A 27,021-nucleotide genomic window follows, 5' to 3' on the forward strand; every position below is an offset into this window, starting at 1 on the left:
AGAAGTGTAATCATCTGATGAAAAGTCTAAATCTAAAATCTTCATTACAGTTTAATTGTTTAGCTTGTGGCTGCTTGGATTGAAGCTGTAAGTAATGGCTACCCAGTGAAACAAGCCAGTTCTTTACAGGATGCAGGGTGGGGAGCAGCAGGGGTTCTTGTTCACAGGGTGCTGCCTTCCTGCTCCTCGTGGTCGTGGTCGTATGACTTCAGGCAGTTCGCTTACCTCACTGAGCCTCATCTCAAAAGTGGGATGATAATAGAATCAACTCTTAGGATTCCTGTGAAAATTAAATACCCTCTGAGGGTATCCAGGCTAGGTGAGTGAGTCGTGTGTTTGGGGCTCACTCTGGCCAGATGTGCCCACCAGATGTGGTGCCAGCCAGATGTGGTGCTGGTTGACATCAGAGAGGCTCCTTCCCCTCCCTGCATCCTGCTAGGGACAGCCAGCTACAGTGTGAAACCCACCCCGACAGGCAAGGGTCCTTCATGAACACTGTTTGCTGGTTCTGCAGGATAGGCACAGTCAGAGCACATTGCCACTTTTTCTAGAATATGCATTTAGAAAACATTATCTGTTCTTTCCAGAGTATTTTACTCTCTCTCACTTTAAAATGTGGTCCCCCGCCCTGCCTTTATCTGCAAGGGCAGCCTCTCTACCTCTTAGTCTGCACTGTTTGAGGAACTCCCAGGCCCTGGGCACTAGACTGCAACCTTCAGATACTGGACAGGTGAAAGGAAAATGTGAGAAGCTACTTCATCTGCAGCATCGGGAGGTCTTCCTATGGCAGTGTGATAATCGTATTGTTTCAAAGTAGATTAGAAAGCAGTTTCCACTGGCTTGCTAGACCTCAACTCAGATCACCACGAGATGCTAAAGTGGACTTGGTGGTGTTGTGATAGTTGGCAGTTTTAACATGAAGCACATAATCTTTGAACAATCAGTCATTTGGAGTTTGCTCATAGGGTCACGTTCTCTGCTGTGTTTTAACTGCTCCTCACCATCTTCATGCAAGATAGCATAAAATCGGTGGCCTGGAAGGAACGGTGAGCTGAAAATGATTCTGTGTATACCCCTCCCTTCCCCTTTTTGCAGTCCCCACCAGAGAATACTGAATCAGACCACCCTTCCCGTACACATACGCGCTTCTCTCGCCTAACAACACCCTGCTTCTGGCCGTGGTAATGTGTTCATTATTTCAGAGTTCCTTGGGTCAAGTTATGAGGAGTGTCATCATGTGTATGTCCTTGTATATGTGAGATAAACTCCTGTCTTTCCCTTCACTTTAACCTACATGTTTCTTGTGGCAGTTTTGTGTCATGTTCTTACTTATAGCCCTTGCTAAAGCTTTGGGCAGTAACGTCATCTTGGTTTTCTTATTACTTGACATTTATGTAGTGTATTCTCAGTATCATCCCTGAGTATAAGTTATGTGTAATCCTATAAAAAGGCAAGGAAGCAAGACCAAGTAACTTTAGGAAACTTTCAGTTTTATGATTTTATAAAGGCCTGAGAAATTATGTGATATGGATGCTTTTGAAATATAGGAAAGAAAGATGCAAGAGGATAAAAGAGAAGATATTAATAGAGGAGGGAGTTGGTGAAGTGACAAGGGAAGGAGCACAAAGATACGCAGCAGATACGGGCCATTTAGGTGCAAAGAACAATTAATTAGTTAATTAATTAGACAGGGTCTCACTCTGTCACGCAGGCTAGAGTGCAGTGATGCATTCATAGCTCACTGCAGCGTTGAACTTCTGGGCTCAAAGATCCTCTCACCTCAGCCTCCCGAGTAGCTGGGACAACAGGTATGCACTACCACGCTGGGCTAATTTTTTAATTTTTTGTAGAGACAGGGTTCTCACTATGTTGTTCAGGCTGGTCTCGAACTCCTGGCCTCAAGTGATCCTCCTGCCTTGGCCTCCCAAAGTGCTAGAATTACAGGTGTGCGCCACTGCACCTGGCCAAGAACAATTACTTTAAATCCCACTTGGTGCCTCCAATTTAAGCATTGTTATGTATGTATATAAAATGACAAGAATCATTATAATCATTTGTTGTTGGTGGACTTTTATCACGTATCCAGAGCTCTTGCATTTGTTTATATAAACTAGTGGCCTGGAGGCTAAGGGGACTGGGTGACAGGACAGGCAGGGGTGAGGAAGGAACATGGGCTTTGGGGTGGGGGACCCAGGCCCTAATTCCAGCTTGACCACCTGCTAGGTGTGACTTTGGGCAGGTCAGTTAACCTTTAGAGTCTTTGTTTTCTTATCTGAAAAGGGTTTAAATGAGAAAAAAAAAAAAAAATCAAGTGTCTACTGCGGTGTCCAGCATGCAAGAAGAGGTTATACTTCAGTCATAAGTGTTAGTTTTTCCCTCCTTTCTCTTGAGTCTCTCCTGTCCCTGCCAAGAACAGAGAATTAGGAGCAAATGCTCGAGTTTTTAAAAAAAAAACCCCATGCTAAGTAAAGCTGTGTGGGTGAAGTGTTGATCCCAGAAAATTGTGATTAAAAGTGCATGTACCAGTTGACGATGGAGAAGATCCGAGGAATATTCTCAACCTGCTTATACTATCAGCACCATGGGAAATTAGGTTAACTGTTTCTCTTCTAGGCATGGCATTGTGTCTGGTGACTCCGAGGAAGCTATGTAAAGATTAATACTTTCTCCTTCCCACATGTGCTTCCTAATAGCCCCTCACAAATACTATATTGGATTTCGGTACGTCCATCCGTTAACAGAGGAAGCAATTGAGGAGATGGAGAGAGACGGCCTAGAAAGGGCTATCGCTTTCACGCAGTATCCGCAGTACAGCTGCTCTACCACAGGTAAGGGCGCCCCTTTGACAGCAGGAAGGAAGGCATGGCCCAGGCAGCAATAACCGAGGAGTCTGAATGCCGAAGAAAAGGATAGGTTATTTGCGATTTGAATGGCAAATCTGTTTCCTTAAAGTACCTTTAAACGCAAGAGTTCAGGTCAGTCCATTTGAAATCTCATGGTTCATCTGTCCCTTGAGTTATTGGCCATTCGGCTGGGAATTACAAATTGGTGGGTGGAAGGCGGTGGCTGCGAGCGTTCAGTGCTTTAATGCCATTGTATAATGGATCAGTAATGAACCTTAAGCCACTCTCTAGGTTTGTATAATAAACCTTTTTATAGCTACCCCGATTTTCTTATTAATGGAGCAAAGGTGATAGCTGTTTCCATTTTGAAAGCAGAGATGCCCATATTACATGGGAAATACTGATGTATTTTTTGTTGCACTTCAGTTATGGGTTGGTTGCTGGTAAAACTAAAGCCCAGTTTGGGGTTCCCTTTGCAAACTCCTCTCAGTGTTCTTGATTTTGGAAAATGTTTGTGCTTGTTGTTTCCTAAATATTTAACTGCAGCTGGAGATGATCTGTGTTTGGCAATCTCTGTATCATTCATTGTAGGCAAAACTTCTACCATCACCCACACATACATTTGTTTGCATTCTATTCCAAGGATTGAGGCCAGCACATTTTTACTACCAAATTGCTTTTGGATATGAATGTGTATTATTTCTATAACTATATGGAGAAACAAAAGGCTACTGGAAGAAATATTCAGAGCTCATTTTGTGCCTTAAATATTTGTTCAGAACACCTGTTAAAATGCCTGAGTTCTCAGATACTCAAGAGTTCGAATTGTCATTTCTTTGGAAAATGTATCACTACAACTTCAAAATATCTGCTAATATATTATTGGAGAACGGTCAGATCTTGTGAATTTTTAAGCTATACTTTTGCTTTGCTTTAAAAAATATACCCCAACATGTAAATATCTGCTCTCTTAGATAGGTTAAGATTATTATTTATATGACACAGGATTGACTATGGTTTTCATTTCACGATTGGCTCTAACAGTGTGTTCAAAACTTCAAGGAATGCTCAGTTTTTCTCTAGTGTATCTCGTATATAAGGATAGGTACATCTTTACTCCCAAGCTGTGAAAGCCTTTGGAAAGCACGTTAATTCTTTGTGGCCACTGGAGTATCGTTTATCTGTCATGTGTTTTAGACATGTACTTTTGTGGGAGAGCTGGTGTATTCTATTAATATTATAAGCAAATTTCTCAGTTATATTTTCCCCTTCTTAATGACTTCTGGTAGTTTATGAAATATTTCCAAGTGACCCAAAAGAGCTATTGTAGCTTCCAGAAGCCCTTTTGCAAATCTGAAAATGGTATCCACCTGTGAAATGTGGTTTGTGACTATGGTAGCGACTACTTTGTGATTTCTGGAGAGGCTGTTTTTGAACCTTGAATGGAGTTAGTTTGGCTTCTTCTGGTTCACTGTATTCCACTCACCAAAACTGAAACTGTTTATTTTTTTGAAAGTTGAGTCTTAGCCTAAGAGTACATTTGATTTAAAATACGGCTCTGTCCTAACATGTTAAATTGGAAACCTAGTTCTTAGAGAACCCCATGGATTGGCGGTGGGAAGCAAGGAAATGTTTTAGGCCTTGCCCTGTGTTAAGATTGAAGAAGAGGCCTCGTGTTAGAATTGGTTTCATAGGATTAAGATTTGGCCTCACTGCCAGCTCCCCTAGGCCAGGAAAAAGTTGTATTTGGTTGGCACCATCTGCCTTCCATTAGGCTTTGAATTTTCATGATTTCCATCACTCACTTAGAAATACAAGTTTCATTAGATTACCTGTTAGGATTTGGTGTCTGTTTAACTTATTCTAGGGATGAAGAATGCTCATAGCGACCTCAATAAGCTGCTCTCCTTATCACAAAGCCATTCAAAAGGATGGTTATAAAGCTTTTATTGTAACATGAAAAATGTTTATCTCATAACATTAGGTAAAAATGCTCAAAATGCTCAGGAGGCAGAATTACATATATACTAAAATTACAACTTTGTAAAACAAAACAGCTCTAAACAAAAATAACTGAGAAGAACCATGCTAGAATAAAACAATGACTATATTAGTGTGCTGGGACAATGGCTGATTTCTTTTTTTCTTTCTTCCCCCATCCCTTATATTTTCTGCAACAAGGTTGATCACCTTCATAACTGGAAAAAAATTTTAACATACTTGGTCCCTGCAAATAATAACTGCTTATAATTCATAAATCCACAGCTATCTTTGAAGTGGCCTCAATAATCTTTGAAAGTCCATTGAAATTGATTACTTTTCAGTGATCTTCATCTGCAGGGTTGTTAAATCTATATGCATTTTAGAGTATTGAAATAATTGTAATTAGCTCGATTCAGTTTAGAAGCAGTTACTTACTTTAAACTTATAATTACTGCCTTTACTGGTCTGTTTTTTATTTTCACCGTAATTGAAATGCATCTACTAAGTGGCCCCTGTATATTTCAGGCAGCAGCTTAAATGCCATTTACAGATACTATAATGAAGTGGGACGGAAGCCCACAATGAAGTGGAGTACCATTGACAGGTGGCCCACACATCGTCTCCTCATCCAGGTAAGCCAGCGACTGCCAGCGACTGGGGCAAATCAGGTTCTTGTCCCTGCTGGGCTTGTGAGTGTCTTTCTGAGCCTTGCCATTCTCCTGCTTACATTGTGTGCTGGGGATTAAACAACAAGTATTAGATTCTTGATTTATTATGAAAAGAGAAAATAAATGTAAAGATACTAAAGTAGTTAGACTCTTTTCTTTCTTCAGGTTAATGCTGTTAGTCCCAAACCATAACAAAATGGTATTTTCAGCTGTGTGTTTCTCAGTGACCAGAAGGACATTAAAGATTGTGTGTGGCTTTTCAGCTAACTGACATTTGTAGCTTGATGCCCGACCAGCAAATTAAATCCTCTATTTTCTAAATCCTTTAAAATCTCAAAATATTAAAAATTTTAAAGGTAATATATCTACATGTTCTGAGACATGAAAATAAGTTTAACATTTCAGTTGAGAAAGTTTCACATATTCAAGAAATTTCAACTTTATTCTACACAATTTTATATTTATAATATTTATATTAATAGATGCTTGATTTTAGGAGAATCAGTTAAAACTACAATTCTAAAGCCAGTAGCTTTGAATTGGTGTCATTGTATTCTTTTCTATCAAATACGAGAAGGCAGTTGGTAAAATATTGCCCTAAATCATGCAAATATGTTTTTTTCCTGCTAGTAGGAGTTTCTGCTTTTGAGTTATTTAAGGTAGGAGAAATATTAAGTGATTTAAATTTCATCTAGTTTATTTTTCATCCCTTGAACATTCTCTGACTTCTGGCAAAATGCCCTTAAAAACGTCTTAAAAAGCCTGGTGTCACTTAAAATGTATAGCCACTAGATGGTGCTAGACATCATTAAAATCAGGCAGCTCTCCCCAGAGCTGACTGTATTCCTTGGCCATATAAAGGGTTAACACTTGGGTTGAAATCTTGTTTTAAGTAAAAAGTGAGAAGAAGGAGCCTACCCTTAGGGACGGGTGTGGCTGTGGTCCTTCGTTTGCTGTGCTGCTGGGCCCAGCCAGTTCTGCCTGAAGCACCCGTGTCCCCTGACTGTTTTGCTCCTGGAGGCCTGTGATTGGAAACCAGGGTGTTTCAGGTCAGCTTTGACATGTGGTAGCAGGGAACGGAGGGATCTGCACAGCATCTGCCTGCCCTGATCGAGTGAGTAATTAGATTTGCATTAAAATTCAGCCCTTTGAAAAGGGGGGAAGCAGAAAGATGGAAAGGTCTCTTAACTGAGGAAGTCTCTGTTCATAAAATGAAAGGGAATTTTAGAGGCATTTATCTGCCCTCCTAGATGGTGTGATTGAAGGCTCTGAGAGCCCCGTGCCTCTTTCATTCTGCAGAGGAGTCGTGCATAGCAAATACCACAGATGGGTTTTGGGTGATTTAAGGAGCACTTCTGCTGGCCCAGGGCCCCTCAGTTTTGAAGATGGCTTAGAGACTGCTGCAAGCCATAATGAATTGTGTTCTTACTTGCAGTTTTGCAAGCTGAGAAAAGAAAAACGCTAAACTCTGGATAAGATACGCAATTTTTGGAAACCAGAAAACAAAATTAAAACCCTAAACTAAAACTAAAAACGTAGTTAAAAATTAAATCCACGCTTCTACTTGTTATAGGTAATAATTACTCCAAATAGTCATTTTATGACTGTCTTTCTAATATTGCTATTTAGTAATTACACTAATTTTATGTTCTAAGCTCCTGTTTAGACTTTGCAGTGGGCCTCATTATCTAGACTGCTGTCCAAAAATAATCCTTTCTGAACAGGCTTACTTTCCAAACATTACAAAGGTCAGAAAATATTGTTTTTGTTTGTATCTGATCCTATCATATTTACTCTATAGGTAAATTATAAATTCTGAAAAGGGAACCTAGCTCTGGGTACCATTTTGTACCTTAGGACATTTATTTACCAAATTTTGAGGGTTCTGGAAAGATAATAATATCTCAATATTTATTAGTGAACAGTTTGCTCATCCTGTAGTATCAACTAACCACTGGTATATCAGAATACCAACAAGTGTAGATTTATGTGGTTCTGATAAATTGTCGTTTATAATTTTTTCAAACCTCTTTATTTGGAAATAATTTCAGACATGTGGAAAAATTACAAGATTAAGAATAGCATAAGGAACTCTTCATCTTTACTTATATTCATGTATTAGTAACATTTATCTCAGTTTCATTATCATTTACATACTCTGTGTGTGTCTGTATATAAATGATTTTTTTTTTCTGAACCATTTGAGAATAAGTTATGTATATATTATCACTCTCTATATCTAAATACTTGAGCGTGTGTTTCCTAAGATCAGGAATATTCTCCTTACATCACCACAATACAACATCCAACTTCAGTAAATTGAACATTGTTACTTACTTTTGTCTAATTTACATTCAAATTCCAATTTTGTCAGTTGACCCATTAGTATCCTTCCTAGCATTTTTTATAAATTAAATGACAGAGAATGATTAAAGTGTAAGATGAAAGAAACCTCTTCAGATCTGGTTTTTCAGCACCTTTCGAGGTGAATCAGAAAGTGCCAACCAGACGAAGGGAGTTCACTGGTCTGGCGAACAGAGGTTTGCAGGAGGAGGTGGGACTGCGCTCTAGCCAGTTCCACAGATGTGACCGAATGGACCCCCATGTCTGCCGCATCTTTTTGCCCTCTGTGAATTTAATGGGGGTCGTACAACCTGTCATCTGTTGTGAAGGGTGTTACTAAGATTGACGCGCTGAGGATACCGGGCTCAGAAGAAAATGTTGTAAAAATAGAAGGGTATTTGCTTATCTCTCTCCTGTTTCTGACTAATGTATTTTCATGTGATATGCCTGAATGCCAAACGAAGGGAGATTTAGAAAGACCCTGTAAGCTGTTTTCCTGCTAACGGAGCAAATGAGAGGTCTTAAAACAACTTCTTCCCATCTGTGTTTCCTTTCCATCTGGAAGTGTGCCCTGCGCTTCCCGAGGGGAAGCAGACCTGCAGCATTCATTTGCAGGGAGCCATTAGCGAGCTTTAGATGTTTCCCATCAAATTCCCTAGGCCCCTGAATCCGTTATGATCCATTTTGATGATGAACCAAAGCAAAGAGACTGTACTGTTTGCAATTTTTAAAAAAAGGGAGTTCTGATTTTAGAGGGTTGCTCTGAGATTTGGGGTATATCTCTCATTTTTAAAATACTTCTTTTCCTTCCATTTCTTTCTTCCCACTTCCTCCCTACCCTCCTTTCTTGGTATTTGCACAGTGCTTTGCAGACCACATTCTAAAAGAACTGGACCATTTTCCACTTGAGAAGAGAAGCGAGGTGGTCATTCTGTTTTCCGCTCACTCACTGCCAATGTCTGTAAGTAAGACCATTTTGCTGGATGACCTAGTGGTAGGGGATTGGGTTGTTTTGTTTTCTAAATGTGGAAAATGGATCCAGCTTCAGTTATCTCCTCAGCCCACTGCAAGATTGGATTCGAAAACCCTACTCGGTACTGACTTATCTAGACTCACTTCTTGAAACCTCATAACAAGTTGTAATAGTGTAAATAGATCTTTCCTTAATATTGTAAATAAATCTTTTCCTCTTTCCTTTCAAATGATAACTCGAGTATATAATCATTTATAGAATTTCTAATAAGTGGGATAGTTAAGAGAAGACTGCTTTCGACTGCCCGGTTGAAGGAGCTCAACCTGATGTTTCAGTGTGTTGGATTGCAGGGTCTCCATTCAGACCCAGTACTCTTAATCTCATTCTTTTGTCCTCAAGACTTGACAGGGGCTGTTTGAATTCCAGGAGGCAAAGTTTTCAATTTGCTAAGACCAGGGACCCCATTTTGGCAAGTAAATGTAGAGTATCAAGTTGCGATCTGGTTGCTCCATAGTTAGTCTGCCTCGCCTTCCCTCGCCCTGGCCCTCACCTCCCTCTCTTCCCCTCGAAGACGGAGCATGCTGCTTCCAGGGACTGAGGACCGCCCTGAAGCCGTGGGGATTAGGCCGGAGTACAGGACACGTGGGATTGTCGAGGAAGAGCACTGAGCAGGCAAGCTCTGCTCTTCCCCCACTTCCAGTGACTTTTTACACTTTTTATTTTGAAATAATTCTTAGACTCAGAAAGTGGCTGAAAGAGTGCAGAGAGTGCCCATATACCCTCACTCAGCTCCCTCAAGTGTTGACATCTTCTGTAACCGCATCTTAGTGCAGTTATTGCATCTAAGAAAGTGACATTGGCACAACACTATCAGCTGCACTCCAGACTTTATCTGGATCACACCCGTTTTCCCACAAACGTCCTTTCTCCGTTCCAGGATCCAGTGCAGGATCCCACACTGTGTCGTGTTTCCTCAGTAGTCTCCCGTCTGTGACGGTTCCTCACGCTCGCCTTTCCTCTCATCCTCCTTGGATTGTGGTTATGTGTCATCGGCAGGAACACCACGGGGTTGGGGGGACACGCCCACCTTGGTGCCCCAGGTCAGGGGTCCGTGATGTCAGTATGTTTTACTGTTGGTGATGGGACCTTGTTCACTTGTTTGAGGTGGTATCTGCTGGATTTGTCCATTGTAAAATTACTATTTTTCTCTTTGTAATTAAAAATATCTTGGAGGAGATACTTGGAGACTATGCAAATATTTTGTTGTTTCTCAGACTCTTGCCCCTGACTTTCGCACCCACGGGTGGATCTTGCAGGTCGCAGCTGTTGCATTGCTGTCCTAATCACAATCGCAACTTTGTGTTTCCCTCGTTCCTTCCACATTTAGGCTTCCCACGGCTTTTCAGCCATTCACAATTTCATAAAATAATCCATCAGTATTTCATTTCAACAGTATTTATTGAGCACCCACTACATTCCAGGCATCGTCCCGTCCACTATCACAGGATATCGGAGTGAAGAAAACAGACAAAAGTCTTTGCCCTTGGAGAGTAGGGAGAAAAGATAAAAACCTAATATACAAGAAAATGGTGTGGTATATCAGGAAGGAATGGATGTTACAGAAGGAAATAGAGCAGAGTAAGGACGTAGGGGGTCAGTACACACTAAATATTTAAAGCACTAAAATAAAATTTGTGTCGAACATTTTCAGAGGTATTAACAAGGGAACGTATATCAGAGTTCGCCGTGCACAAAGCATTTGTCCGCAGTCCACTGTGGTGGGAAGAGTGAGGGGAGAGAAAGAAGGGGAAGGTTCAGGTCATATTCTTGAGGAGCCTGTAACCTGGCCCCATGTGCCGCTGCCTTCCTCCTCTTCCTCCTCCAGTGTTTGTCCGATGTCCAGCAGTTCTATGCATCGTCCGTACAGCACGCGTTCACTTCCTATTGTAAAATCAGCTCCTCACTGGCTACCGAGGTAGAAATTCCCATCCTGTGCTAACTGTTCCTGTGTAGCTTTTCTGTGTCATCTATTTCACATGAGGAGGGGGCAGAGGGAATTGTCCTCCATCGTTAGATCTTGTCCATCTCCCATGAGTAACATGGAACATAGAATGTTACGTCCTCTTAGGGACCTTAGAGATGATTGAGTGCAGTGTTCTCCTTTGGCCGATGAAGAAATGGAACCAAGGAAGTTCGGTGACGGAGCTCAGGTCATACCATCCAACACTAGTGCAGGAGACAGGAAGGCAGGGCTTGGGGCCAGGCTCCCACCACGCCACCACACAGTCAGAGGCTCTCAGAGCCCTTCACAGTGTTGGCGGCTGAACTCCCATTGTGCCTCTGCCGCAGGTGGTCAACAGAGGAGACCCCTATCCTCAGGAAGTGGGCGCCACCGTCCAGAAAGTCATGGAAAGGCTGGGTTACTGCAACCCCTACCGGCTGGTTTGGCAATCCAAGGTAGGTGGCCTCTGTACTCCTGCGGGAAGTCAGCTCTTGTGAGAAAGTTTATTTAAGGACTTAGTTATAAAATGACTAGATTTAGCTCTTTGACATAGGCCGTTTAGTAATCTGACTGCTCACCATGGACAGAGAACTCAGCAAGCAAGATAGAAGGGGAAATACATGACTCATTGAGTTCCATTGGTTTGACAATATATTTTTAGTTGTAAATAACAGAAACATTCATTTATATTGGGCCAACTTCTAGAAGGACTCAAGCTTCAATGTGGAAATGAGACCCATTCAAGCAAGTGTGCAGGTGTAAAGAGTGGCTCTCGCCCCTCACGGGCAGGTGTATGCAACCCAGGTGGGGGGCGGTGCGTGCGCTGTAGCCTCATTGGGAAGAATGGTCCACTCACGCATTCATCCTCCCTTCTCCTAGGTGGGTCCGATGCCCTGGTTGGGCCCTCAAACAGACGAATCTATCAAAGGGCTTTGTGAGAGAGGGAGGAAGAATATCCTTTTGGTTCCGATAGCGTTCACCAGCGATCACATCGAAACGCTGTACGAACTGGATATCGAGTACTCGCAAGTGTTAGCCAGTGAGGTAAACGCACCCATCTGGTTTATCAATCCCTTGGTGATTTGCTTTAAAAGGAAACTTTCTCCGCAACTATCTAATTGGAGCATTCAGAAATATCATTTACTATATACGTTTGCACGTGTCCTGTCCTCATGGTTCTGAATAGTTCTTCATCTGAGTAAGAACCTCAGCACATCAAGTTCATCCCCTGTCAGCAGTGGGAGAGGACACCTGTGCTTTGGTTAAATCAGGTGGCCCAGAGATCACGGTGGCCAGCATCATTTCGTTTAGTTTGCGTTACTGTGCTACTGCTTGAAAGTCATAACAGCTACATTTGCTTAAGAAAAAGAATTGTGCTTCTCACCAATTCTAAGGAGAAAAATTTGAATGTTCTATAATTTCTTTTCTTTGCCTAATAGTGTCCTTTACTTGGGGCTGTTACACACAGGTTCTCGTTGGGTTGCAAGGCATCTAGGAGTCATTGTCATCTAAGAGAAGAGCATGGGATGCACACGGAAGCAGCGTGTGTTGTAATTTCCTTGACCTCTTTTATGCACTCACTTCAGTAGCTGTTTGCTACTGTGTTGTGATCAATCTGATTATTGAAATAACAAATACCATCTTTGGTGTCCTGTACTGTAAGATGGATGTGAATTGTCATTCAGGGAGGAGAAAAATTATTGTTCACCTAACTCATGGCTTATGAGGGCCAGCCTGAAAGTTGCATCCAATTTATCTTTGTTTTTATGGGAAGTATGGAAGCCTTGGGACCCAGGAAGCCCTTTCTTCCCTTTCCTCTTCTGTCAGAGCTCCTGGCCCTGGTCATCCCATGCGTGATGGGTGGAGGCCTGACCTGCAGGACACCTCCCCTTCCGTGGGACTGGCTGGCAGGTGCAGAGTAGGTGGAGAGTGGGTGGGGGCAGAACCTGGGGCAACACCGGAGCCCGTGGTTTTTGAATGTCCACGCTAGTCATCAGTGAGATGTGAGTAGAGTTAGGGAGTGCCTAAATTGCTGGTTAGTGCTTCTGATAAAGGATTTGCAGGCAAGTTGTAATTGGCGAGGATGAGTTTGCAGTGTTGTCAATGGGTTTCATTTAAAGATGCCTTCTATACCCCACCATGACCTTGGCTGTTTGTGAACTTGCTAAAAAGGCTTTAGTGAAAATACATTAATAGTTCACACCAGTGTGTTTGGAAAATCACATTGAGTTCACATTCATTCCTATTACTAAACTGAGGTTATTCTTTGGTAATCAAATGTACTAGTGACTGATAAATTAGTCCACATAGGGCATAAAGAAGACCACGTAGCCACAATTTATTTCATTATTTTGATGGGAGAATATAGTATGTTTAAAACAACTAACTTTAAAAGATTATTTGAATTTTTTCTAGAAATAGAAATGACTTTATTGCTTTTTGAGAATAAAAAAATAAAGATCTCAGGCAGTTCAGAGAAGTATAACATAGAAACTAGAACACACTCATAATCTTACCCCTCAGAGATAACATCTATTAATATTTTGATAAAATAGGTCCCCTTTTTCTACTAAATGTGCATATATTTTAATAAATGTGGTATTCTCCTACACATTTAACAAAAATGGTATTTTATTCTTCTGTTTTATAATCTTTTTTTTTCTTAAAAATATATTATGGACCCAAATTAATAAATAAGATTAGATCTATATAGTCATTTTTAACAAATTCTTATTAGTATACATTTAAAATGTTTATAATTTTTTACTATCATATACCACTCTGTAATAAATATTTTGTTTCACGTTTCCAGTATTTTCTTAGGACAGATTTCTAGAAATGGAATTTCAATGTTGATCCATATTTTTCTAGATTGCCCTCCAAAAATGTATCCATTGCCTCTCCCATCAACATGGTTGGAGAACATCCTTTGCCAACACTGGTTATTCTGCTGTTACTAACTTTTATGTGAAGTTTTATTAATAGAATACAGCCTCTTCTTGAGAACTATGCATTTGCTGAGTCTCAACATTCTTCCCAGACCAGCCCCCTGATGTTAATGCTAATCTAAAAGATAAAGCAGCTAAGAAGCTGTCAGCTGGAGAGGGAAAGAGAAGACTCCAGATTCCCCAAGTAAATAATCATAATTGCACAGTGCTCAGTTATTTGGGGAATAATTACCTGGATATTTTTGGAGAGGAGATCAGGGGTAGTATTGAAACAATCTTCAGATTTTTTTCTTTAGATTTTTCTCTGTTAAGAATATATTTAAAGGCTGGGCACAGTGGCTCATGCCTATAATCCTAGCACTCTGGAGGCCAAGGTGGGATGATCGCTTGAGCTCAGGAGTTGGAGACCAGCCTAAGCATGAGCAGACCCCATCTCTACTAAAAATAGAAAAATTAGTGGGTGTCGTGGCATGCCCCTGCAGTCCCAGCTACTTGGGAGGCTGAGGTGGGAGGATCACTTGGGGTTGCAGTGAGCTATGGTGAGGCCACTGCGCTGTGCCCAGGGTGACAGAGCAAGATTCTGTCTCCCCCCCCCAAAGAAAAGATATTTAAAAACCCAATTCTGAATTGCATCTGATATAGGTTCAATATACATTTTATAGTCCATAAATTATTTGATTTTGGCACTTGAGATGAAAACAAGTACAAAAATTTAATTAAAGCAACATTCTACTGAGGTAGTGTCTGTAAAAGTATGCATTAGAAAAATATAATAAATAAAGAATGGTAAGCAGATTTAAATTATCTGAGAATTTTGTCAAGTATAACCTCAAAAATGGTTTGGAAATAAACCACCTGTGGGAAGGTAATGGGGTTGGGGAAGGACATAGGAATTGAGCAGTTTATGATAACAAAATCCACATACGTGCCCTGCCCGGCGACTGTTATTCACTTATGAGCAGTTTGTGAACATTTGAAGTTAGACTTTGAATTTTGTATGTGTATCTGTGTATCTTTATTTATTTATTTTTTTTGGTAACAGTTTCTTTAAAAAAAACCAAAAAACAAAAGGAAAATAAAATGTGTCTGTGTTTTTCCTCCCTTTTCTCATTTGATTCAGTGTGGAGTTGAAAACATCAGAAGAGCAGAGTCTCTTAATGGAAATCCATTGTTCTCTAAGGTACCTGTAGTGTTACAACCATTTTAGTAGAACATAGCGGAGAGTAATCCTCTGAGAAACTCTTGCAGAATATTGGTTTTCTCACATATTAGAACATTTCGAGTTCCAATTAATTACAAAAATAAAATCGAATTCCTTAACCGCTCACGTTTGTTTCCTTCAGATGGCCCCAATTTTCTTATTTCTATCCTCCGAAAACCGTCTCGTTTAAAGTCTGCTTTTCAGAGAGAAGGTTTAGTGGGTGGGGAAAGAGGCTTTCATTTCCTGAAATCTCTGTTTTAACTTTCTTTAAGCTGAGGATTCTCAGGAAGGGAAGATGTTGTAGAATTGGGTTCAAAGGATTCACGACTCAAATTAAAAGAAACCGCACACCGGAGCGATTATCTGGGCGGTCGGGAGGAGGGGACGCGTGGGGGACAAGCAGACTTTTGCTTCTGACGACCCTCTGCTTCCTGCGTGTCTTCCAGGCCCTGGCCGATCTGGTGCACTCACACATCCAGTCCAACGAGCTGTGCTCCAAGCAGTTGACGCTGAGTTGTCCGCTCTGTGTAAATCCCGTCTGCAGGGAGACTAAATCCTTCTTCACCAACCAGCAGCTGTGACCCCTGCCCGAGGACCTCGCGGGATTAGGCAAATTTGCCGACCTCCAGATACCTCCGATGTGGAGGAAGACGTTATTCAGAGATCAGCAACAGAAGTCACATTAGTATACGCACAGCCTTTGGGCGCAAATTGTGTGATTTCTTGAGGATTGGACTCTGAAATCCTTATTGAGAGATTTCTGTTTTTGTATAGCTATACAGTAACCATTTATAGTCCCCCTCTCTGGGTGAAGTTACTAGTTTGTAATGTCCACAAGGACATTGAACAATGAGTTTTAAAATTTATCTTACGAGACAGACCTCTATTTTAAATACAGATTTTGGTTTTATTGCCCCAAGCCCCCCTGAAAGGGTACAGACACTCCCCTCCGTGGGCTGTCAGTGTGAATGAGATCTGTTTACAGTCTTGTGCGTATAGTTGTAGGTTTTTAAATGAGCATAGTTGAGTATTTGAATGAAATTGAAAAAGAAATGTTACCTGATCTTTCCCTAGGCCCGTGGGTGAGGTGTTTGGTTACACACAGGGCTGCTTTTGCCAGGGAGGCCCCCATTCACTGGTCATTTTTGTATTTGTGTGTGAGTCTCACTTTCCTCACTGTGAAACTGAATCGAGCACAGATTTGAGCAGTGTTCTGAGATTCCCCAGGCATGCAAAGCTAATAAACGTCTAGAAATCCATCGTTCACCGCACACGCCTTGGTGAGAGTCCCTGGTGCCTCAGGGAAAGGGCCCTGCCGCTTCTGGTCTGCAAGGACAGCGCTGCTGGGAGACACCAAGGGTGGGCTTCTCCCCCTTAAATCTCCTCTCCGGCCCTCAAGAGCCTTTCCTTCCAGAGTCTTCTGTATCTTAGTTGAATGTCTCCTTTCTGCACATTTATCTTAAGAATTATTTTATAAGGACAGCTCTGCTTTGTAACCTTGAACTTTTTATTAATTTACAATTTTTTACTATAAAAATTATATAGCCATATAATAAGACATTTGAAAAATACAGAAAAGAAAACCACTCTAATGCAATAACTATTATTAATTATGCTATTTCATGCCAGTCTTTTCCTGTAGATATTTTTAATGCCATTGTGACCTTGAATTGGGGAGTAGAAAAGTTGTTCTAAAAATGTAGAAATAGTGTCAGATCAGAATCTGATCTTCTATATTTGGATTTACATGGATTAAAAGATCTCCGATGGATCCATGAAGAATTTGTAATGATCACTTTCTCTTTTCTCCAAGCCCTAAAACTTTGTTCTTCAAAAGAACCTTTCTTTGATTTTTTTTTCAAAGCGAGTTTATAAACTGGAAGTGTTAGGGGATTCATAGACCTTCTATATTCAGAATTTGCTATGTTAATAAATATTAGGACATCATTAAGGTTGTAACCAGTGTGATTCATGCTGTCTGCTAAATCAAAACTGATCACAATTAGTGAACCAAAATCATTAAGCGTGAGGGTTGACTTTGTAATACAGGAAAAGAAACATGGCACCTACTTGAGTTAAGAATTTTCTTACACTGATAACGGCCCTCCAATTTGAGTAGCATCTACAATTTTTAAATTTGAAATTGGCTTTTGTTTTAGTAGGTTATGTTTCTAGAGAAAGATAGAAGGCATAGGTAGTTGTTTAGAATTTTCTTCTATACTTTCCCATCACCTTTTGGGGGCTTAGGTTCAAAGTAGACTTTGAGTGACTGTCCCACAGTGAAGTGGATTCTCTGGGTTCGTGGTGTGGTGCTGAAGACAGGTTATTTTTGGTGGCTTTCTCCCTCCTTAAAGGAAACTTGCTGAGGGTCTGCTTCCCTTCTTTAACAGCTTTAGAGGTGAAAATATATTCTTATGGAGATGTTGCAGAAAAACTCCGATTCAGGAGCCCTTGCAAGTGTATCTGAAGTCTCTTATTCGCTAAGGAAACTTTCGAATCAACAGTGACTAGGCTGTCTGGAGTTGTATCCTTGATACTGAGTTGGGACCAGACCAGCCTGTGTAGTGAGAGGCAAAGGGAGATTTATTGGGATCACTGCCCATGGCATTTGTTGCTCTAAGAAGTGTTACCTTTGACTGTTATTAACCGTGGATGGTAAGGGTCACACACTAGGGTAGCATTTTGTAGGACAAAATCTTTTTAGAGCTTTGAGAATTGCTGTCCTGTTTGTCAACTTTGAAGTATAAATGTTTGCCCGGGTAATTGTTAATAGTGATGAACTGTAGGCTGTTTCTTCAAACAGCACTTATGCACAGGCCTGGCTTTTTGTTGGTGAATCGACTTCTACAGAAACTGGCAGGGGCAGTATTAATGGGGCAGTTTAGCTTGCCAGGGTGGTTGTAAGGCCCAGGTCCCCATCATAGAGTGTTCTGAAGAATATACATTTGTGAACTGCTTTCTTAAATTAAAAGAAATTTTTGCACTTAAAATTTGCTTCATATCAGGAGAAGCAAAGTCATTGTTAAAAGGCCTTTAAATGTGTGTCAGTGACATGTTGGTGCCGACTAAATAGTAAAAATCCATGACTTTTCCTGATAATACCTCAGAGTAGACATCCTTGCTCAGATAATCCCATGAACAGAAGGTAACATTTCTCTAGGATTCTGTTAAGTTTTTCTTTATAGCTGAAATTATTTAGACAATGATGATAGTGTAGATATGAAGAGAAAATGGAATTTTCTGAAGAGAAAGTGGAGTTTTCTGCTCCAAGTGGCTCAAACTAAGCCTGTCAGAGGGAACATTATATCAGCAATACTAAAGTAATATTAGGTCATTTATGTTTTCAGCTGATCTTAAAAATATTTTTCTTTTTTCTTCTTGATTTCTTTTTTTTTTTATTTCATCTTATTGTTATGGGAGATACAGAATTGCAGGTTACATACGTTGCCCATGTACCGCCTTTCCCCCCAAGTCAGAGCTCCAGGCGTGTCTGTTCCCCAGATAGTGCGCGTTGCACCCATCATGTAGGTATATATCCCTCCCTTCCCCCCCCCTTCCTGAGTCAGCACCTTCAAGTGTTACCACTCCCCAAACGGTGCGCAATGCACTCATTGTGTAGGCATACACCCATCCCCTCCCCCACCCCCACCTCACTTCTTGATTTCTTTTTGGGGAAAATACACTGATGTAGTGGAATAGGTCACTTAAAGTCACTGCATTTTTTCCCCTCAGCTAATCTGTTCTCATAAATTAGGTATTTAATTTAAAAAAAAAACCTCTTATTTAAGGCATGTAAAAGAGATGATTTGCTCAATCTGAAACCGTTGTGTTTATCCAAAGTATGTTGTTACACCCCAGGGGTGAGAGGAGCAGGCTGTGGCCATACCTAGAGTAGGGCCAGCAGCAGCAAGACCCGCCCCCTGCCCAGAGTTTAGATGACCAGGGGGCATCTGCATTCCCAGGGGCTCTGCTGTGTTAGCACCTCCATTCTGGGGGTGGGTGATTTTTTTTTTTTTTTTTTTTTTTTGCCAGATTTCCTCCAGCTCTCCGTTTGTGTGGTATGGCTAATATCTGATCTTTGCCTTAAAAGTTGTGCTGCTTTGCCAAATGCACTTATTTTGCAAGGTATAAAGTGGTGTGCGGAGCTATATAGCACCAAGCCAAGTGGTGAGTACCTGCAGGTGCTCAACAGAAATAAATTAATGCTGCCGATGTTTGTTGAAAGGCACTAATATGATGACCAATAGCAGGTGGTGTCCTTAAGCCGGACCACCGCTCCCTGCATGTGCTGAGTGTTATAAAGGAGAGGCTCTGAGAAGCGCCTGCCTCTAGGGAACACATTCATAATATTCTAGGGTCCCAGGAGAGGAAGAAATGCTTTTGCTTTTGATGTGGGAATCTTATTAAGCCTATCTATAGGGAAAAGGATGTGAAAAACAAATGCACCCTGTGATAATCAGTTTCTCACAGTACACTTTGAGAGTACAGGCTTCGTTGTTTTTAGCTGGAATCATTAGCTTCCATTTTTAGTGTAACAGCTATTGGCTAAGTTAGTCTACAGTAGGCCATTAAGAGGGATGTTGGAATTAAAAACATTTTTGGAAAAAAGCCTGGTTTGAGTCTTTGTTATAAGCCCTTGGGCAGAGATCTGGGTCCTGCTTCTGGTTGCTTGTGAACTGTCTCCCTGACGGTTTTGTTTCCAGACACACACTCATAGCCTGCTCCGGAAATGGGAACACACAGCCAACTTTTCCCTTCCAGCCTCCCCTGTGGGTCAAAGCTTTACTTTCTTTTCATGTTAAGAAATAATAGGTTTAATCCTGAAAATTCATGCAGTGTTCTGTATTTTTACCTTTTCCTTATTTAAAAAAAAAACTGTATATATATATATATGGGATGGAATTGACTACACAGACATACTGTGTGTTGGCTTGTGAACTGACAGTTAAATTTTCAGGCTGTTAATCATTAAAAATGATATAACTTTCAAATTATGTTAAAAGCAAAGGTAACACTCAAAATTCATCACTTCTTAGTTATTTTACTATATTATTGTTTTGATTTTTTTTTTTTTTTTTTTGAGACAGAGTCTCACTCTGTTGTCTGGGCTGGAGTGCAGTGGTGTCATCATAGCTCACTGCAACTTCAAACTCCTGAACTCAAGCAATCCTCCTGCCTCGGCCTCCTGACTAGTTGGGACTAGCGCACCACCATGCTTGGCTAAGTTTTTTATTTTTTGTAGAGATGGGGTAACGCTATTGTCCAGGCTGGTCTTGAACTCCTGGCTTCAAGTGATCCTCCCACTTTGGCCTTCCAAAGTGCTAGGATTACAGGTGTGGGCCACCGAACTCAGCCTCATTTTGTTCGTTATTAGACAAGTAATGGGAAAAATATTAATAATGCAGTTTAAAAGTTGTCTCTGTGGCCACTACACTGTGAATAGCAAAAACACTTGAGAAAGTATTCTTCCATTATTTGAAAACTATTGTCCAGTTTATCCAAGTGAAGCTTTGACATATGAAGTTGTTTCATGTTTGCATTACTCATTCATGTAAACAAAAGCATCAACATTCACATCAGAACTATACTTGTTGACCAATTGCAACCATAAATAGCTTGGCTACCGATACACAAGCTGGGTAAATATCCACAAAAGCATTCTTTGAGAATCAATGGACCACAGGGAATTTCCAGAAAAGGGGATCGTATATTTTATTATTTGTAAATTGTGTGTTCTTCATCTTTAGATCAATAAAATTTACGATAAACACACACTCACACTCATGCATAGATTGCTTTTTCAGATTGCAGGTTGGTGACCGTTTACCAGCACACTGTTGCCTGAGAGGGAACTTTTCTGGGATGACAGAAATGACAAATGCGATTGCTCCTTGTATTGTCCTCCAGACTCATTACATGTAGTGGCAACTCTCTCTGATGTCTACTCGGAGTGAAGGTACCGCACAGTGACCAGAGGTGCTAGTCTTTTTATAAGATTCCATTTGTTTCCACCAACCCCCCCCCCCATCTCCACGGACCTTTTGTACTAACAATCCCTGGAAAGTGATTCCCAGTCAGCAGTTCCAGCCAGAGAGCTGGATGGGTGAAGAATTTTCCCATGGCAAAGGTCTGTCTGAAAAGCGGGTTTTGTTCTACCTCTCATCTTACTCGGCCCTGGAAAATTGTCACGCTTGAGGACCACACACAGCAGTTGGTACTTTTCAGGGGAACATGAATTGCTCATTCTTAAGATGAGGCGACGGCTCTCTCTGTGCCTGCTTTTATTTCCCAGGGGAGGGCCCTTCCTGTCCAGTCTGGGAGGGCCAAACCTTGGCATGTCCGTGACAGCCAGCGAGAATGAAACGAGCACCGTGTGCAGAGCTGCAGAATTGCAGCCGGCCCCTGCAGGCAGCCCGTCTTTTCACTGATCCTGGGGGGACCCTCTCACCACAACGTCACCGTCATACTCGGGGGCCTGAGGTTGCACAGTTCCCGTTTTTCCTGAAGCAAAACGATCTTTTCCCAAGACTAGGCTCTGCAGACAAGCAGTTTCTTTTATTTGTGTCTTTCCCCCGTTGATGACATGACGGAAAAGAATAACCTGTGTTAGACAGTGAATGCCAACCTCTTCCTATGCCTCAGAACTGGGCCAAAATAGAGACGACTGCTGTGTGCAGCCACCTCACCGCCTGGAGTCCCTCAGACCCCTCTGAGCCTCTTCCGAGTTCCCTTCCGCTCCTCGTTTCTGCGATGCTTGCCTTTGTTTCCGGTTGCAGTGTTGTTCTTTGCCGCAATTGCTTGCTCCTCAGGAGCTAGGAACGTCTTCAGGGTTTTATGCCTGATCCCTTCCATATCCCCCGAAGGCCACGTTCCCAGCAGAGCCCTGGTGGTGTCCAACAGCAAAGGTGAGCCTGGCATTACCTTCTAGAAAGCTGAATATCTCTTCAGGAGCGTGAGCTGACATTTTATTGCAGCTGTGGAACATGAGGTAGCATTTTCAGGGTATGGGGCTGCTTGGTTACAATCTCTTCTCAAACAAGCTTAAACGGGTTCCCCCAGACTAACGATATGCACAGCTGAATGCTTCTGCCTGCTATTTTCTGTCTGCAGGAGTCCCAGCTGGGCCAAATTATCTCTTGATCGTGTTTCACTCCCAGCTGAGTAGTCCTCAAGTGCAGAGAAAGCAGAGATTATTCACGAGTTGCCAGAGGAGGTGGCCCAACAACTGGGGAGTCAGAGGACAGGGACAAACAAGCCGTCACGCCATTCATCTGAGTGAGGTCTCACTTAGGGACAAGACTGGGGTTGTCTGACACAGACACGGCTATGGAAGTGGTGAGTAGGACGTTCTTCCGCCCCTGCCCAAGCTCGGTTGTCTGTTGCAACCATTGCTTGGGTCCATCAGGTGTAGCAGTAAAAGAAGTGCACAGGTGGTCTGTTTTTGACTCTGAAGAGGATGGAGTGAAAGGAAACAAACTTATGTGCCCTCCAGGAGGGTGGAGAGTAGGAAAATTGGCAAGGTTTGTAAATACTGAAACAGTTTTTTGAATAATACATTATCTTTTTTTTTTTTTTTGAGACAAAGTCTTGCTCTGCCACCTGGGCTAGAGTGCAGTGGCATCATCATAGCTCACTGCAACCTCAAAGTCCTGGGCTCCAGCGATCCTCCTGCCTCAGCCTCCTGAGTAGCTGGGACTACAGCTGTGCACCATGACACCCGGCTAATTTTTTCTATTTTTAGTAGAGACAGTCTCACTTTTGCTCAGGCTGGTCTTGAACTCCTGAGCTCAAGCAATCCTCCCACCTGGGCCTCCCAAAGTGCTGGGATTACAGGTGTGAGCCACTCCTCCCGGCCAATACATTATCATTTTAAAACAACATTCACAGCCTGCTTAGTCTACGCAGACGTAATACTATTTAAAGCAGGGGACTGGAGGAGTTGACCATTTCAATATGTGGATTTTTCTTTCTGAGACTCCATCCAGTGGTGTGCCGGTACATGTTTAACAACTGGCTCTCTGGGAGAAAAAAGAACCCTGATTTATAGCGGTTGCTGATTTCCATGGTGTAAATACCACCACAGCCGACTCCCAGACACCAACATGACGTCACTGACCATACAGCTGGGAAAAGATGCAGATAACTGGCTTTCATGAGCCAGCACAAGCCAGTTTGAATACACCACTGACTCTATTCCTCATCAGAGACCTTGCTTACCATGCATTCTGGAATGTTTCCTACTGAGCAGAGCAGAATCCCAGAGAACCTAAGAAGTAACAGGGAAAGCGGAGGGAGGAATAAGGCAGATCACTTTCAGAGCAGTTGGACATTGGGAACTTGGAGCAAATATCCTGTGTTGTACCCAAGGACAGTCCCTCTCCGAGAGGCCAGAGTGTGCCTGACTGTGGGACACAGGGAGGGGCTCCTGGCTCTTTTTACTATTCTCTTTAATTTTTTTGCATGTTTGAAAATCTTCAGAATTATAAAACCTCAGCTCTGCCCACTTAAAGAGGTTGGCATGAGAATCACCTGAGACAATGTGTCAACCCACAGTGTAGACTAGAAAGGGCTTTGTGTGTGTAACGGGCTATTATTAATTAACACCTATGAATACACGGACATAGCACCTAGGTCATAATTTTTAAAAATATTTTTCTTATTACAAATTATAAAAAAAATTAGAAAGACATATAAAAGGAAGGGGAAAGTCACCCATGATTTAATGACACCTTGATGAATCTAATCCCATACATTTTATGCATGGTAAATTATAAAAATATTCACATTATTCCTAATCTTCTATACTCGGTATTGCTCACTTTGTATTTCATGGACATATTTTATTTGTCATTACGTATTATTTTACAACATAATTATAATTGGCTACACAGTATTATATGGATATATTATAATTTGATTGACCACCTCTCAACTATTTGGAACTTTTTATTCTTTTCATTTTTTCTTATTATTAAACAATGATTTGATAAACATCCTTATAGACAAAATCTTTGGACATATCCTTAATTATTTCCCTAGGAAAAATTCCTGGAAGTGGATTTTTCTGGATTGAAGGCCATTTTTACAGATATTTTTAAAAAAAGGATGTAATGAGATCTCATATCTGATGTATTTAGTACAGTGCAGTGCTTGAGATATATGTGAGTAGGCGTGTGTGTGTGTGTGTGTGTGTGTTAAAGGCCCAATAAATGATAATATTATTAACTTGTGTTATTAATTTGGTTAGCAGACTATTGCTGTATTGTTCTCAGTGGTGACTTTATTCTAGGAGGTAGAATTTTACAGTGTTTTTTTCTTAGGGTTATTGTAAAGAGAGTGCGATGGCAGAAAGGATATGATAAGTTCAGAGCACTCACAAAGCCTCCAGGAACCTAGGGATCAGTTCTCTTGTCCTACTCTTTCTGTTCCTTGTTGTCATTTACTTTTGGTCACTTGCCCTGATAGGGCCACGGCAGAGGGAGAAGAGACGGGCTATAAAAGCCGCTGATTCTTATTTATCAATAACTTTGCAAAGAGTTTGTTGGGAGAAAGTTGAGTCTCAGAACAACTTGAGGGATTATGTGTGGCTTTCACTTACCCTTTGCGTGTCTGCGGGTACCTAGCGTGGCCTGTGTGTGCCCCACACGGCCCTGCGCCGGCTCCCAGAGGGCAGGGCCGTCCGTCAAAGCCAGGCAGGCCTCCAGCTCAGGTAACCGCCGCCCTTACACAATTGTCCCTTTACAAAAGGGCAGCGGGGAACGTGTTCTTCCTGCTTCTCCCCTCCTGAAGGTTTTCATGTCCACACCAACCCACTGAGGGCCTGGGCCAAGGCCAAGTTGCCCATCAATATTTTAAAGTAGCGGTGTTATAAAATTTATGGAAGACGCACAAAGGACAATTCCCTGTAGTGACAAGCCCGCTGAGAAGGGATATTGGCTAAAAGGAGATTTCCCACTTTGAAACAGCGTGAGATGGAGTGCTGAGTCCTTTGTATGCAGGGAGCTTGGAGCCTGGTGAAACATCTGACCTGGTTTCAAATCCCACCTACAACTGTTAATTTATTTGGTTATCTATTAACAGTCTCCTGGCAGCTTACTTTTATGTTTAAAATTAAGTGCTTGATTGATTATTTTCTAGAACAGTGATGGGATGTTGTTCTATACTTAAGCCAATCCATTAGTGGGCTCTCTCATTACTGATCTCTTTTCCTTCCTTTCTTTGTTCGTTGTGTGTGCGTGTGTGTGTGTGTGTGTGTGTGCACGCGCGCACCTGAAGTTTGGGGGAGTCAGAGCATGGAGGGAAAGAGTCTTTATTCTGAAAGGAGAGGAAAGTGCGTCTTTTATATTCCCCCAAACTACTTATCCACAAGGACTTTCAATGCCCAAGGAGCGGCGGTTACTCCTTGGCACGGTTCCCAGGTGGAAGCAGTGTCCCAGAGAATTTTATACGATGGTGATTTCATTTTATCAAAAAATCTTAGCCTAAGCTTCTATTTTGAAAAACCTCTACTTGCCTTTAATCCGCTCTGGAGGCATCTTCAAATATTTCCATATTTCCAAGATTCGCTTCTGAGGATTTAGACCCCATTACTTTTTTTTTTTTTTTAAAGAAATTGGGTTTATTAAAATTGAATAAATAGAAAAATATATGACATGTGTAAGGCAGAGCTTGAGACTCTTGTGCTTGAGCAGGTTTCTCACTGTGCTGGGAATTTATTGGTCCCTTCAGCCCATGGAGTGGCCAGGTGTGGCCTGGGGTGGCCTGAGCTCCCAGACAGGTGATCCGTGGCCCCCCAGAATGGTGCTGTCCTGGGCTGCTCAGAGCAAAGCAGGATCTGACCCATGTTCTACCTGGGAAAGGTTGGGAAACACTGGAATAAAGTGTCAAGCATGACAATCAGATCATGTCCTTCATGTCCCCAGTTCCCAGCTTAGGAAGTAGTCTGTGTCATTCCCTTTTGAGCCCACTCCCTTATTTAGGGTAGATGGTCCTTCTAATTTATAGATGAGAACAACAGGTGCACACGGCTAGTAGGGACAGTCGGGACTGAAGCGCAGGTTCCTCCATCTGCAGACCATAGTGCTGGCTACGCTAGCGAGTGATCACCTTGGTCCAGAGCGTTTGGCTTTTTACGTGTCATCTTGGTTCAACTTTGCAGCAAAGCTGTGGGCAGACATTGCTGTCCACATCCTCAGGCTTCCAAAACAGAAAGATCTAGAAAAGGATCTTTCAATCTGTTAGTGCTGATGTGAGGAGGAGCTTCCTCATCTCCTGTCTGCCTGCTGGAATGTTCCTTCTCAGATAAGGGGTCTGCAGCGGGTCTCAATAAGGAAGTCCAGCCCCTTCCACCTTCGTAGTCTGATAACCCTGGGACTCCGGGGAACAAGCAGGCAGCCTGTGCCATGGAACTTGTTTTACATAACAAATGTGTTCCCGAAAATATCCACAGAAACAGAAGTTTTATAAATACAAAACTTGCAGTGAAATGTACATGGGAGGGGTGGGATCTATAGGAAACCTTCACTGAAGTAAAGTATCTTTCTCCAACACACTCCTGATCCGGCTAATCTGTCCGTCTAGATTTTGGACTCGGGCTAGAATGTGTCTTGGCTCCATTGCCAAGTCTTCCTACGAGAAGGAAGCCGGGTTCCACTAGGCAAAGGGCCTTCCGTTCTCGGTTGTTGTGTAATGGGAAAGAGCATGAGAAAAATGGGGTGGAGTTTGGGCTGGGGTTGGTGCTGACCTACAGAGGGCCTCCGGCTCTTGTCCTTACCGGAACTGTGGAGATGTCAGCTCCGCAGGACCCACTGCCTTGGCCTCAGAAGCCCAAGTAACCAACTACTCGGCCCAGTGAGAAGATCGCTGACTCAGCACATGAGGGGCTGGCTGGCCTGCACAACCCCCCCCCCCCCCACTCCGAGTATGCACACAGCTCTTCTGCAGGAAAACCCTCATTCCGCCCTGTCTTAGCTGCTTGGGACTGCGGCTACAAAGCACCACACACTGGGTGGCTTAAACAAGGGATAAGTATTCTCTCACAGTTCTGGAGGACAGAATTCT

At 42.1% G+C, this 27,021-nt stretch overlaps 1 protein-coding gene across 2 annotated transcripts in view; it reads left to right on the forward strand.

Moving 5' to 3' along the window:
- Positions 1 to 16,967, forward strand: part of FECH (ferrochelatase) — a 30,740-nt gene extending 13,773 nt beyond the window's left edge. For both annotated transcript variants that reach the window (XM_069467966.1, XM_069467967.1), the window contains exons 5-11: positions 2,694 to 2,828; positions 5,352 to 5,458; positions 8,700 to 8,798; positions 11,160 to 11,267; positions 11,692 to 11,856; positions 14,881 to 14,940; positions 15,408 to 16,967. In XM_069467966.1, coding sequence (XP_069324067.1) covers positions 2,694 to 2,828; positions 5,352 to 5,458; positions 8,700 to 8,798; positions 11,160 to 11,267; positions 11,692 to 11,856; positions 14,881 to 14,940; positions 15,408 to 15,542 — 809 coding nt within the window. In that variant the 3' untranslated portion in view covers positions 15,543 to 16,967. The remainder of the gene's footprint in view (positions 1 to 2,693; positions 2,829 to 5,351; positions 5,459 to 8,699; positions 8,799 to 11,159; positions 11,268 to 11,691; positions 11,857 to 14,880; positions 14,941 to 15,407) is intronic.
- Positions 16,968 to 27,021: the final 10,054 nt, after the last annotated feature.

This window comes from Eulemur rufifrons, chromosome 5 (assembly GCF_041146395.1).
Source record: "Eulemur rufifrons isolate Redbay chromosome 5, OSU_ERuf_1, whole genome shotgun sequence".
Taxonomy (NCBI): domain Eukaryota; kingdom Metazoa; phylum Chordata; class Mammalia; order Primates; family Lemuridae; genus Eulemur; species Eulemur rufifrons.